The sequence below is a fragment of the Corvus brachyrhynchos genome, unplaced genomic scaffold, assembly GCF_000691975.1.
Source record: "Corvus brachyrhynchos isolate BGI_N302 unplaced genomic scaffold, ASM69197v1 scaffold115, whole genome shotgun sequence".
Classification (NCBI taxonomy): domain Eukaryota; kingdom Metazoa; phylum Chordata; class Aves; order Passeriformes; family Corvidae; genus Corvus; species Corvus brachyrhynchos.
Genome location: NW_008239553.1, coordinates 19,567,766 through 19,582,009, shown reverse-complemented (window position 1 = coordinate 19,582,009; position 14,244 = coordinate 19,567,766). Strand labels below are relative to the sequence as shown.

Sequence of the window (14,244 nt, the reverse complement as noted above, 5' to 3'; positions counted from 1 at the left end):
CACACAACCAGGAAGCCAGGGAAAAAGGAGAGAGAGAAAACCATACTGTGAAATTATATCTTAAATAGATTAACATTTTTCATGGAGAATTACACAGTGTTTAGAAAATAAATGTTTCTGTCTCTGTGACAAGTTAGAATGCAAAACTAGGTTCACCTTCAAAATCAAGAAAGCAAGCTGACTAATCAAACCAAGTCAGAAGCCATTTCAAGTCCCTGTTTTCTATAATTGGAAAAGGCGGATTTCAGAGCTTTTAAATATATGAAAGAAAATGCAGTGGCAATAGTAAGACATGTAAGACTGGACTGCCATTGGGTTAAACGTCATTTGGCATTAGACAGTGATACAAGTTTTTTAAATTACAGGGAACATGTTAAACTTCAGACATTTGTCAAAAAGTAATTAAGTATTTGTATAAATTAAGTCAAAAAAAAATCACATATTAAGCACACAATTTAGAAAACATTCTTTCTAAATGTGCCTAACCCCATGTATTTATTTATAGTAAAAAATTCTGTAAGTACTTTATAACAGAAAACGAGAGGCTTTACTTGTTATGCAAAATGGGCAAGTCTTTCCTCTAACAGTCCTCCTATCTTACCTGTATCTTCAATGAATTGCACACATTTTTCAACAAACAGAGGTATTGGTTTCTCGGGTGTAACCAAATCCTGTAGGGGCATCCCAAAGTAATTACTTTCCCAGTTTCTACGGATTGGAGGATTGAATGTCTTAGTTTTCTTTTTCGGCTACAACAAAACAGAGTTATTTAAGTAATATTCAAGTAACATTTTAACCAACTCATATTTCAATCATTCAGTAAACACAACCAGATCATATATCTATCAGACATTAAAATTCCTCTACAGCAAACTGAATGAATAAAAATTAAATGCACTTTTAAAATGATAAATTTATAAATACTTAATTATAAAGTAATAATACATTAGATACAAAGCACTCAACTTCTAAAAGTTTTGATCTGTTTTGTATTACACTAGGAACAGGATGACCCAATATATCAGTAACTGAAAGACCACAGGAACAGAAGTAAAGACACCACTTGTTTAGAGTGCTGTGACAAGTCTTTCAGCACAGCTCACAGGAATCACATCCGAACCACACCTCCTTATAAATTGTCAGGATAAAACTCCGGTGTCATATCACCAAAACAAGGCTGGTGTCTTCTGCATATATTTAAAGATACTAAACAATCTTTATATTGCAACTATACAAGAAACATGACAATGGAGAATGACTAACAATCAGTCTTGAAGTTAAAGTTGCAGGCACTCCTATTATGCATGGATGCTTTGTTACAGGCATAGGATTTTAGCCAAAAGGAGGTTTGCACACAATCAAATCTAAGATGGAGAGTTTCATACGGAATTTTCCTGTTTTTATTTTTTTTTTTCCCACTGAGAAGGACTTGTATCAGTGGAACTGATAAACCAGCCTTGGATGATTACAAGAGTTATATTGTATCAGATACCATAATGCATCTCTGAATATTGATGAAAATATAAAGTACATCAAAAATATTTATTTAGGCAGCATCCAGCTCAGATGAGCAACAGCTGAAAGGGCCAAGCTGAAGCTAAACAATGTATAAAACTCACTGAAAACATTTTTGTCAAATGTTAAATGAAAGATCATTTTAGATACATATATTAAGGCGGTAAAGAAAGGAGAAACAACTCAATTTTTTTTCCCAGGGTGTTCACTGCACATCTTCACCATCACAGAATAAATGAAGCAACACTCAAGACTGTGTATTTAAGATCAACAAGATAGAAAAAGACTCTGTGTGTCTCTTGGAAAGCAGTCAGGCAAATGGAATAATAAACTAGGACTCCACAGAAATTTTATGAAAATTATGAATATTATCTGTGTAGAATACCTGGACATAGTATGAAATACCAGACACAGCTACAAAATCGGAGTAAATAGTGCTCTTTTCCAATAATTGTCCTGCTTTTAGAAGAAAGGTTGCAAGGGACTGTGATATCACATTTGACATTATGCACACACAAATGCAAAAAGGTTTCTTAGATGAACTCTTTACTTGAAAACAGTTTAATCCCCAGTTTGGAAAGTGAAAATTTGTCTAAAGAACTTAATGAAGCATAAAGAATAAAACAATAAAGAGAAAAAGGAGAGAACCCTGAAGTCCTTTTGCAAACTGGTCTAAAGGCAGAATACAAGATATGATCACTGCAAGACTATTCCATAAACATGAAATTACAATTTCACAAGGCCGCTACAACAATAAGTTTATCAGCTGTTTCTCATTATGTATCATTATGTATTTTGTACCTCTCCTGGCCAGTATTTATTAAAATATCTCCCTCATTATTTTCCTTTCTTTTGGGGTATATGAGTGCATAAACTCTCCACTGACAGCATAAATCAAATCCTCCTGCAAATAACACTATCTACATGATCTTTACAAAAAATACTTCTGTAAATTAAAAACAAAACTTTAAGGCATTAAGAAAAACCAACATGCTACTTCCTGATTTTAGACTTCCACACCTTCCTGAAGTTGTAGGTCTAGATTTCTTAAGTGGAGAACTTGTTCTGAACAAAAAGGTGTACTGTGCAAAAGACCTAATCTTTGCCAAAAGACCAATTGGCTTCAGGGAAAAAAATATGGGTCTTATTTCTAACAAAATTAAGTCTCAGTGAAAGCTTTTCTTTAACCCCTGTTCCCCACTCTGAGAAAACACCTTTTTTTTCTGATCTATCAGACATAGAACGGAACTTTCAGATTTCCTAGTCAAGATAGTAACTACCGTTTAATTTTACGCAGAAAAAATTCTTTTAAAATATCTCTAATGAAACAATAAACAGAAACTGTTAAACATTAAATTATTCATTTAGTTAAACAGCACCTGAGTAAGGTGAACCATAATTCCTAGATTTTGGCAAAGAGATTATGATTTTGCCCCAGGTATTTTTAGTTCAATCATCCTCCCAAAACACCTACACCCGACAATGCAGCAGTCACGTAATACTGCATGCAGCAAGTACTAATCTAGGCACAGCCAAAACCAATTTTGTATGCTTCTCCTACATCATCATAAAAAAATAACTAATAGGCACCAAGTTAAAGAAGACAAGAACCAGCACAAAAGTTTTGTGACTTAAGCCTAGCAAAAAGCTCATTGTTTCACATACCACTGTTTTCCTGCTAGTAATTAAAATACAGGCCCAAGACCATGAAGTTGAAATCCTTTGTTTTCATATAGATCTGTGGGGCTTTGTATAATTGATTGCTGCACTTACGTTGAGCTTTCAGCATGGGTTTCACCACTTGCTTCTTGCCAAAGACAACTTCTCGTCATACCCTAACAGATTAATGCCAAACTTTCAACTGATCCTTATATATTTTGGCAGGAAAGCATTATAACTCTGATAATTCCAAACTTGCCTTGCATTGCATTTACTTGCAATATTGCTTTATTTTGCAGTACTTCAATCACCAAGATACATGTTGCAAAAGATTAGCTAAAGTCCTCTTAACATAAGACAAGGTAAACACAGTCTAAAACATAGTCTAGCATGGCACAGTATCCAATTCTTGATTTCAAAGAAATATTATTACAAAGAACATTAACTTTGAAAAGATAGATGTAAAGAATACCCAAGCTTAACCTCTTGACTACAGGTACTAGGGAACCAGCTAAGTAACACCCATCATCTAGAGAGAAACTAGGCTAAGACTTTAGCCAGTTGTGAGCCTTGAGGGTATAATGCACTTAAATACAACCTTTTAAAATTAACCTAGAAAACTAAAAACTGCCAAAATCCTATCAAGTCCCTTTACGGATGGGCTGCCTACTCTGTTCAAGACAGGCTTTTTTTTCCTCTCACTGCCATCCCACCAGAACTACCATCAATAATTTATTTATTAAATAAGAAATTCAACCACTTCTCTACCTCCAAAAGACTTCACTACTACTTTTGATGCAAAGGAAGTTTTCTGCCTGCATCATTTGCAGTCAGCCCTAGGGTCACGGAGGGCAAAGTCTGTATTTTCAGGACTTCATAAAACCACACACCATGAACAGCATTCACTTTATAGTGAATAAATATACTTAATAAAGTATTTGTAATCTCTAATTCACAGCCAGCTCTTCAGAAATTATATGATGTATGAATAATGCAGATCACTGTCCCTAACATGCTCTTTCTTCACTTCATGCCTTCTGCCATTTTTAGAATTCCAGCTTGTTACACTGTTTTAAACTACAGTGGCTCAATAAGGCATATGGCTCTAAATATGCATATTAAGAGTGTTAAATTTGAACAGATGAAACCTGAAAGTACAGATTCTAATATTTCCTATATTCCTCAGAACAAAAAAAAATTCACTGCACACTCCAGTCTGAAGTACAGTATTTTGCTAAATTAACCACTGAATTTACACAAGAACAGCTGAATAAAAATGTAAGTTGATCTGCCATTGCTCACATATTTACCATAGTCTTATTAAAACTGAGATCAACACACATGGGCTCTACAGTTCCTCATACTATTTCTGTAATAGTTTTAACACAAAATTTCATATAGTTTTGAAATTATAATGGCAGCAAGCAAGTTTAAGCATAGAAAAATAGATGAGAAACGTACTGCTTATATCATGTTCTAAAAAGTCAAAGTAAAATATGTGAGACTTCATCAAGATGCTAGTGGATTTTTCTTGCTGAAACAACTGAGGAAAGTGTTCAGATTCATTTAAAGTAAAAAGCATCTTACAATCAATCATCTTGGTATAAATGAAAATGGAAAGAAGTAATTCACAAACTTCTCTGGAAGCAACCAGTGTTGTTTGCAAACAGGATTACAAAGCAATGTTTTAAAACACTATTTCTCAGATTTAGCAATACAGATGGAAACTCCATTCACCAAAAAAAAAAAAAACCCATCAGACATTGAATAACCAAACTACTGACCATTGGTCAAAGAACATATAGTGGAACTTTTTCAGATTTCAACAATGACATGCCAAAGAATTATCACCGAACAGGTAATTGATTGTATTGTTTACAAGATCTCTCTAGTCTCTGTGGTGGGTGGATTTGTTAGGATTTCTTTTCAGAAGTACTTAAAAAATTCAAGATAAGGCTTTTCCTTTCCCTTTGCAAAAATTTAGTCAGGATATTTGCTGTTCTTTATATGTTGTGGAGGACAAAAACCTAAACAACCATAATCTCTAAGAGGAGAAAAAAACCAGCCTAAATTAGACACTGAACATATCTCAAAGTGTTCACAAAGATAAGAGCTCTAAAGCAGGTGGGTAAAGTTTTAATACACATCAATTCCATTGTAAAAACAAATAACAAGGTTGTTAGTTGTCACTGTATGGAATAGCTACCGGTTTCCACATCAGGCAGGCTTCCTGCTGTAGAGGGAATTACTAAATTAAGACAAGGATCAAAAACAACTGGCTATTATTTCATAGTACTAATAATAATAAAAAAAAAATCATTGATAATAATTGATGACTAGTTTTTTAAATATTTACACTGGGCTTGTTTACACAGTGAGAATGGAAAGGCAAGGACTACTGTGGTTTGGGCTTTCTATTAATGCATAAAATGCATCAGTTGCAGCTTTAATGTTATTGCACACACATGAAACAGTTCTTCCTAAGATATTAGAAGGCTTCCTTCAGCAAGATCCTTTTCCTCTAGGAATGTTCATGCCCTTTCATGACCTGAAATTTTCTGTAGTTTGTTGTTTTGTATCTCCAAAGTAATTAAGTTAAACTATTTTTGTCTTCAGTTTATGATACAGCTTGCAAGGCTGCTGCTTTTCATGTGTACCAACACCAATAATGTTCATACTAGACCTTAATGTTAAAAATTCTAATTGAGATGAGCATCTACTTGAAATTCCCACTTCCAGTTTCTGATAAAGACATGGAGATGAGTGAGCATACATCTCAGCTGGAGAGGTCTAACTTGGCAAAGAAGAAACAGGACAAAGCTACATTTTAACATTTTAGTCTGTGCGTAGATCCTTTAAAGTTTGTGAACACCATGATGGAAATAAACAATCAAACATAGAAAGCATGACAATATAGAGGAGAATTTACTCCACAAAATGCATTTTTTTGCTATTTTGTTTAGCAACAACAGAAAGGACAAGATGCTTTTCTCATAAGAGAAACTTTACAGAAGAAGTTCTGTAGGTGAAGAAACAGGCCACTACAGCTTAACAAATACTAGCACACAGCATGCACTTCAAATATTGAACAACATGCACTTGAAGTATTTCAAGCTCAGTGTGCACACACAACTCCACATGAACGTGGCTAAAAAGTCCTGTGATTGAAGCCAGTCCGCTTGCTTTCTTCACCACCTCCTCACTTCTCTTCATATTTATCCCCACCAGAAAAAGTTCAATGGTCAACTTGTTAATAGCACATGCAAGGCCATATAATGGATTTTTCAGAACATTTAGACACATGCTAATAAAATAAAATAGGATAAAGGTGGGTGTATCACAGATTAGACTATACTGATTCAACCTTTTCCACTTTTCTAGAGGCAAAGATAGAACTACCATCTCTTTGTTGGTCGTACCAATCTGAACTTTAGTAAGGCACTTGGTGATGGCATATAGGAAACTACAGTGACAACTGGAGGAGCAGAAAAAAGATGATACTCAACAACAAAAAGGACAAAGTCGTAGAGTAATGGAAAAATCATGCACTGGAATGCGCAACTAGTAACAGTTATGCGCTGTTATGTGTCTGTAGCACGTGCTCTAATGTACGGATACTGTGTGTATATACCATACAGGTGTGTATGTACAATAAACCACCTGTACTATACAGTGTGAAGTCATTACCTGGAAATTATCAAGGACAAGAGCAGGCCAAAGGTACCTAAAGTGACAGCAACTGCAGCTAAGCAAAGGTTGGGTACAATCGCACAACTGTGTCGGGTAGTAATTTCTAGTAGACATCAGCAAACATTAAGATTATATGATGCACTGTGTTATGACATTCCTTGCAATACTATGCACAGTTTCAGTCACCCTCATTTAAAAACACAGGTTCAGAGGACAATTCCAATTTCTCTTTAAATCTTCTAAAACTCAGGTCAAGAAGCAGCCATTTTTTCTTTACCAGTTTGGAGGTGACCAGACAGAGAAAAAAACATTCCAAGAGAGAGGTTACCACATGGAAGGGTGAAAACTAGGAATTGCAAGATTGCTCACCAATACAGAGGAAACAGAAGCTCTGGATGAGTTTTTCAGAGAAAATGAGTAATGAGGGGATAAAAGTTTTCAGAGGAATTATATTGCTGTGATAATTTAAAGAAGAGCTCAAGGACAATTCTCTTCCAGTTCTGACTACCAGTATACTGAAAGAAGACCTAAGAACACTAGCACAGTGTTATGGACAAAAATAATGGGCAAATAATTCAGACCAAAGCACACTTGCTTAACTGGCCTGAATTTTAAATTGTTTCTTTTGGTAGTAAGAAACGTTAGATGACCTTGCAAGTAATGTTACCTGCTTTCCACAGATTTGTCATTGCTATTACTTTCCACAGTAAAACATTTTAATTTATGCTTCCAAATAGCAACAAGTAGCACAATTCTGACTATTTACTTCTGCCTTTAATAACATGTGTTCACAATAGATTTTCAAAGTTTGATACGTGTTAACCAAACTACAGCTGTTCATTTTCCCACTCTACTGTTCGTCAGATCTTGACTCCTCCTTCCTACCCACCCAACTCTTGCCTTTTTGCCTTCAGTTTTTTTACCTGAACCCTACAATCACTCTACATCCATTTTCTGCCTCCCTATAAATGTCCTGGTGCCCATATTTTTACGTGATTTTATCTTGTGAGTTGGGAGACCGGGGTCCTGAAAGCATCAGGGCAGAATGAGCATCCTGCAGCACAGTTATGTCTCTCCTGAGACACCTTACAAGAAACCCACCCAGAAACACATCACATCTCAAACAAAAATGCAAGGAGTATCAAGAGTGTTACATCCTATTCAGGCTTAAAATAAAACAATCAATCTCTGAAAAAGACAACTAGGACTTCAGACTTCAAAGTTCAAGTTTTTCCAAACAAATTAATTTTGTTCATAGGATTTCTGTATTTCAGAACCACTGTAATTAAAGCAAGAATAGTTACACATGTATCCTATGTTCCCTTTACAAAGAGCTGAACAATTCAGAAAAAGTATCAGCAAGAGATTTAAGAAATAGTCAGAAAGAAAGTACACAAGTTCTATTTATCTCTTTCACATTCAAGCGGTCAAAATTCTCAAAAAAACTCGGCAAGTAATCTGTAAATAGTGGTGCACTAACATCTCTCGCATGGACCAAAGAACACTTGACAAGGAAAATATAATTTGAATAATTTTTTGTTTCTGTAATAAAAGACTGCTAGTTGCTCATCCAAAACAACACAGGAAAACATGTGGAAAAAGTTCCAAAATTAATAAAACTGCATCTCTTCTGAAATAAAATTAAGCATTAAAAAACCCAAAGGAACAGATAATGAACTAGAATGACTCACTTGAACTGGAACTGCTCTCACTTCAACTTCATTCAAGTCAACACAGAAGTCACTACTTATCAAAAGCACTGAGCACTCAAAATAGCACTCAAGATACTTTAAAAACTTGCAAACATTTGAGCTATCAAGTTAAATTTGTTTTCTCAATCATTACAATAATTTCCACGATTATTAAAAGTTTTCTCTAATAGTAGCAGCTTTGCTACTTGCGAGTAAAAAAAAAAACAAAACACATACAACCCCCTCCCAAAAAAAAACCCCCAGATAACCAACAAATCACAAACCAAAGCAAAACCAACCAACCAAAACTTAAAACAATTCTACTCTTCAAGAAACTTACCCACTACAAAAATTAAAACAGCCTGAAACTTGCAACTCAGGCTTCTTCTCAACAGGCTAAAGCCAAAAGTGGAGGCTTTGGTAGAGGCATCAGCAGGTTTCCTGACACAATTATAGGAAGAGAAGACCCCACTCTACTAGATCTACTCAGTTTAAAACATAAATATTCAACACAGAATAACTCTGTGTCAACTCAACACAGCTGGGAGAGCAGGAAGATTATGAAACTACATTTCAATTTCTATGTAACAAGATTATTTCAAGCAAAAGGAGTCCAGAAGTTGGACTTGATTATCTTTGTGGGTTCCTTCCAACTCAGGATATTCAACGATCCTATGAAAAGTATATAAATTATTGGGGTTTTTTTAAATCGAAGTTTCTCCACAAGGATAACTTCAAGGTATTTTTAACCATATGATTTTATGCCCACAAGACATCATTATCCATGCTTATGAGTAAGCCCTAAGAAAATTTAGTGCCCTTTAAATCAGTCATGTGTAATTCAAATCACAGCTGCACACCAGGAAAAATTTTATCTACTAGTAAAATGTAACTATGCTCTACTTTAACAAAACTTATTTCTACCTGGTTTTCAAGTACCATCAGATTTAAGCTAAAAAAGTGACATTTTGAAAATGCTACAAAAGATAATATTAAAAAGGTCAGATTATTTTTAGACAAGACAGAAAGTATCTAACTGATCAGGAACAGTCTTGATTTCATGTCAAAACTATACCCAACACAATGACTGCTGGCCTAAAATTAAAATCTAAACTATAAAGAATGTACATATAGAACCCACACCACAACACTACCTTGGATGATAAAACTTCTCAGACAGTAAGTCAAAAAATAAGTAACTCTCAGGCATAAAGATGAAAATGAAACATTTTTCAAGTAAACTGCAACATTGTTATTTTCCTTTTATTTCCCTATTTTGTTCCTTTTACTCTGCTTGAATAGAGAACCTTACAAGTGGTATAACTTTCAACTTGATCAGCTGTTTGCTCACACTAGGAAAAGGCAGCAGTCAGTAGAACTACTATACAAAGTTTCCTTTTCATGCACTTGTTCTAGAGTTCCAGGTAGACAACCAAGACTTAAAAAGAAATCACTCCTTTCATTCACCAGCCCTAAACCTCATTCCAACAGCAAAAACTGCAAGAATTGAAAGAACCAGTTCTACTCAAGAAGTCATAAAGCATCTTTTTCCTTAAAAAAACCCCCACCACCTCACTTAAAAGAAAGGAAGCCTCCACATGTAAGTACAGAGATGAAAACAACTGAAATTTATTAAACAGCTGATAAGGTGACAAACCATCTCATTCCCTAAGGTTTGCTAGTTCCAAGCAACTTAACAGGAACTTAAGACAAAAAAAATCTAACAAATATTGATTGGAAATTTTAAAGCACCTGTTTCAAAACAGGGTGCAACTCTTTCATATTTTGTGTCTTCCCTTTTTACAACGCACCAGAAGTTGTAAATAAAATTTAAATTAACTGACTTACCTTTTTATCTTCTTTTACTTTGTGGGGTTTCTTTTTCATTTTTTTATCATCCAATTCTTGATCCGATGTAATAGCAGGATTATCTATGCCACCCTTCCATGTTTCAACAGGTGAAAGAAGTGGGTCTTCTTCGCTTCCACGATGTCTTCCTTTTCTTTTAGGTTTGGAGGTGGTAAAAGCCTCATCATCACTTGCATCTGAATGTGTTCTCCTATAGTAAGACTTGGCTTTGCTGAACAGTGTCTTAGACTTGTATTTGTATTTTGAAGGCCTTCTTTCCCCATGACTTTTGGCTACTCTATCAGAAAACCCATTTTCTTCCTCACCTTGGGTATTTATAACAATTGAGTTTCGAACTTTAATAATACGATTCTGACTATCCTCTGGAACCGCATAGATATCATCTGCAAAGCCTTTGTGTTTGTAAACCATGTCAATAGGTTCAGCATAGTTGTCAGATTGGTCTGTATCTTCTGGCGGTGCTGCAGGCACTCGAGAAGGCTGTTTCCTGGGGTTTTTGCCAATACCTGCCTCAATTGTTTTCAGGAGGTTAGGATCCAGTTTTTTCACATTTGTTCTTGGAACAAGTGGTTTCGGTTTTATCGGAGGAGGCACTTTATGGTTGCGTTCATGGTCATGACAATTGATTGGCGTACTGTGAATAGGATACTCATTTCCTTCCAAATCCAGTCGGTACTTCGAACGATCACTAGGTGCTGGGAGTAACCTTACATCATCACCAATCGGACTGTAAGGCGGTGGTCCTTCGGCATCATCCTCTGAATCTGGGTAATTATAGTCAAGGGAACTTCCTCTCGGCGATCTTGGAAAAACATCTTCACTTGTATGCGTTGATTCCCTTGTGCTGTCTGACATGTAGGAACTTTCAATCATGTTTTTCTTCTCTAATACATCACTGAAGAACAATGTGAAAACCTCAGTTTGACGATGATATTGAGATAATGAATATAAAGCTGTAAACTTCGCAGTAATTTCTGTTGCTATGTGTTCTCCTTCAGTCATGAGTTCCTTGATTGCTTCATTCTCAAAGAAGTCCGCCTGGCTATCAGTAACAGCCACCAACTGGACAGGAATCGTATCCTGAACTTCAGAAAGAAATGCCCGAAGCATTCCCATGGATGCCTTTCGCTTTGCAGAATAGACCAGTATATATCCATGAACAAGTTCATCTTTCCTTACACCAATTGAAGAATGGTATGATAATATAGTTATCTGTATTCGACGTCTCTTTTCACCTATTATTTTATCAAGCATCAAAGAATTATTCTGGCCAGCCTGAGCAGCACTACAGGAGTGAGAATCAAGGAAAGGTGAAAGAATAAGATCCACACTGAACGGATCACCACACATGGCACACATGACAATCCTTAAGTCAGCTTCTGACAGATCTTTAATAGTGGGAACTGGACTTACAACATCAAAATTGTGTTTAACTGCTTCCAGTACTCCCCTTAGAGCTTGTTTTATTTGGGCCTCATTAAATTTGCGTGGGTATGTACCAGCAGGCACATCTACAAAAGGACACTGTAACTTGTTAGCCAATTGCTGTCCCTGATGTCTCAGAATAGGTAGATTCTTGCTAACACTGTCCCTCTGGTTAGCCAATATTAATGTAAATGAAAGATTAGCCATATACTTGTCTCTCCTTATCTGAGATGCTTCAGCCCTTATTTTTGCAATGCACTCCCCAATAAAAGTCAGTGATTCAATAGAGTTAAACACGCAGAAACAACCATGTGGTTTGAAGGCTGAGGTCCACAACTGAGTCAGCAGGTATGGGGATTTGGCATCAACAGGCCTAAGATCTAGTTCATATATTTTTCCATCTAATGCATATTCATCATCAGTGGATTGTGTCCGAATTTCATTTGCCAATTCTTGTGCAAGGCCATCTTTGCCCAAAATGAAAAGATTAATTTTATCAATGTTGGCACTATCATGGTATAAATTTGAGCGTCCATGGTCTAGTTGCAGAAGACTGTTGGCAAGCAACTCTTCTACTTTTATGTCCATGCAGTTTTGGCCACTAAGACAAGTTTCTTTAGTTGGGTGATATACAAATCCTATGTGTTTGAGCAGAAGAGATTCTCTATCAGGTGCAAGTTTCTGTAAAGCTTTGTATCTAGGTTCTTCACTCAGAACTGCATGAATTTCACTCATTTTATCTGTGCTTGGTGTTGCATTAAGATCCAGATCATAAAATAGCTCTGAATGTTCAAAAAGCATTTCCTGAAACTCCTCTTTGGCTTTTTCAACAATCTCCCTCTGATGCCTACCATACACTTCCTTACTATCTGCATCAGTGATGTATTTGAATGCTTCGTCATCCACCACAAAACATATAACTTCTTCCCACGGCTGCCCAGGTGAAATGAATTGGATTTTCTCAAGAGTTTTTTTGAATTTCTCTTTCATTTCAACCCTCCTTTTTTCGGATATAAGATGCTGCACATGGTTTTGATAAACTTTTTCTGCCTCTAGGGTAGTGAGAAGGTCAAATGGAATCCTTCTGTCATTCACTTTATCTATGTGGTCAGTTTCATCCCAGGGTGTTTTTTCAAGCACTACAAAACAGGACTGGAAGTCAGGCCTTTTCTCCATTACCTTCAAGGCTTCTGACCAGCTCAAAAGTTCAATCTCATCTAGATTTGACAGAAGAGTATTAAGAGCTCTTGGCAATGCATTAATGTACTCCTCTTTTCTCTTTCTAATATGTTCCTGTTTAAGTTGCTCTATGTGTTTTGAAAATGTGTTTTTGGCCTTTTTTGTTCCTTCCAAATTTATGTACTCTTCATAATCAGGGTGGTTTTTCAGCTTGTTACTAACGGTTTTCCAAGTTGCATGATAGTCTCTCACAGTTTGGACAAGTTTTTCAAACTTATCTGTTGCCGTAACAACTAACTGTCTTTGAGTTTTATAGGCATCCAGATAGGGGATTATTTTAGGTTTACCACGAGTTTTATCCATCATTTGTACCAGTGCAGTAAAACATGTTTCAACATTGACATTGAATCTTGCCGATGTTTCCACGACCACAAGGTTCTTCTTATTTGAAGCAAAGGCCTGAACCTCTCGCAGATAATGATCCACACATTCATCACATTTTGTTGCTGCTATTATTATGGGTTTTTTAGACTTTGAGAGCTGGATATAAAGATTATTCACAAATTTAAGTTGATCATCAAACTTCCTATTGCATCCTTGGCTTACATCAATGCACAATAAAAACCCATCTATGTTTAATTTCCCTTCAGGCATTTGTTTTTGCTCAAAGTCTTGCTCCAAGCCTAGCTGATCTGTGCAAATGTACATTAGTTTTTCTGCGGACTGCAGTTTGGAGGCAGCTGCACGTTTTATGTACGGTTGTAAATTTGTACTCCGATGAGGCAAGAAAGTCTGATCATCAATGAACTCAGTCTGTTCAATTACATGAATTCTGCACTCAATTCCATCCTCACCACTTTGTGTTACGTCACCCCAGTACAAAAAGTGATCATTGTTAACAACTCTTCCTCCAAAGTCAATTGTGCTAAGCACAGAGGTATGCTCAGGATAATATTCATCTGCTTTTGATCGGACGAATCTATTGCACAAACATGACTTTCCGACTCCACAATTACCTTTATCCTTTTCAGTTCCAGACAGTCCAACAACACTAACAGCATAAGATGGGGGGCGTGGCTCTTTGTTTTTTGCCATCATAACTTTCCTCTCATCCTTTTGCAATTATCAAGGTAACTGTATGCGGTTTTCATTCTGGAAAAGGTTCCTACAAATTTAAATTGTATATCCAGGGCTCCAAAAATCGCTTTCAGTCATT

At 36.0% G+C, this 14,244-nt stretch overlaps 1 protein-coding gene across 2 annotated transcripts in view; it reads right to left on the bottom strand.

Moving 5' to 3' along the window:
• ARHGAP5 (Rho GTPase activating protein 5) overlaps positions 1–14,244 on the bottom strand; it is a 42,408-nt gene that overhangs the window by 22,436 nt on the left and 5,728 nt on the right. For both annotated transcript variants that reach the window (XM_017741921.1, XM_008639573.2), the window contains exons 4-5: positions 10,404–14,244; positions 602–749 (exon numbers count right to left, since the gene is read on the bottom strand). In XM_017741921.1, coding sequence (XP_017597410.1) covers positions 602–749; positions 10,404–14,126 — 3,871 coding nt within the window. In that variant the 5' untranslated portion in view covers positions 14,127–14,244. The remainder of the gene's footprint in view (positions 1–601; positions 750–10,403) is intronic.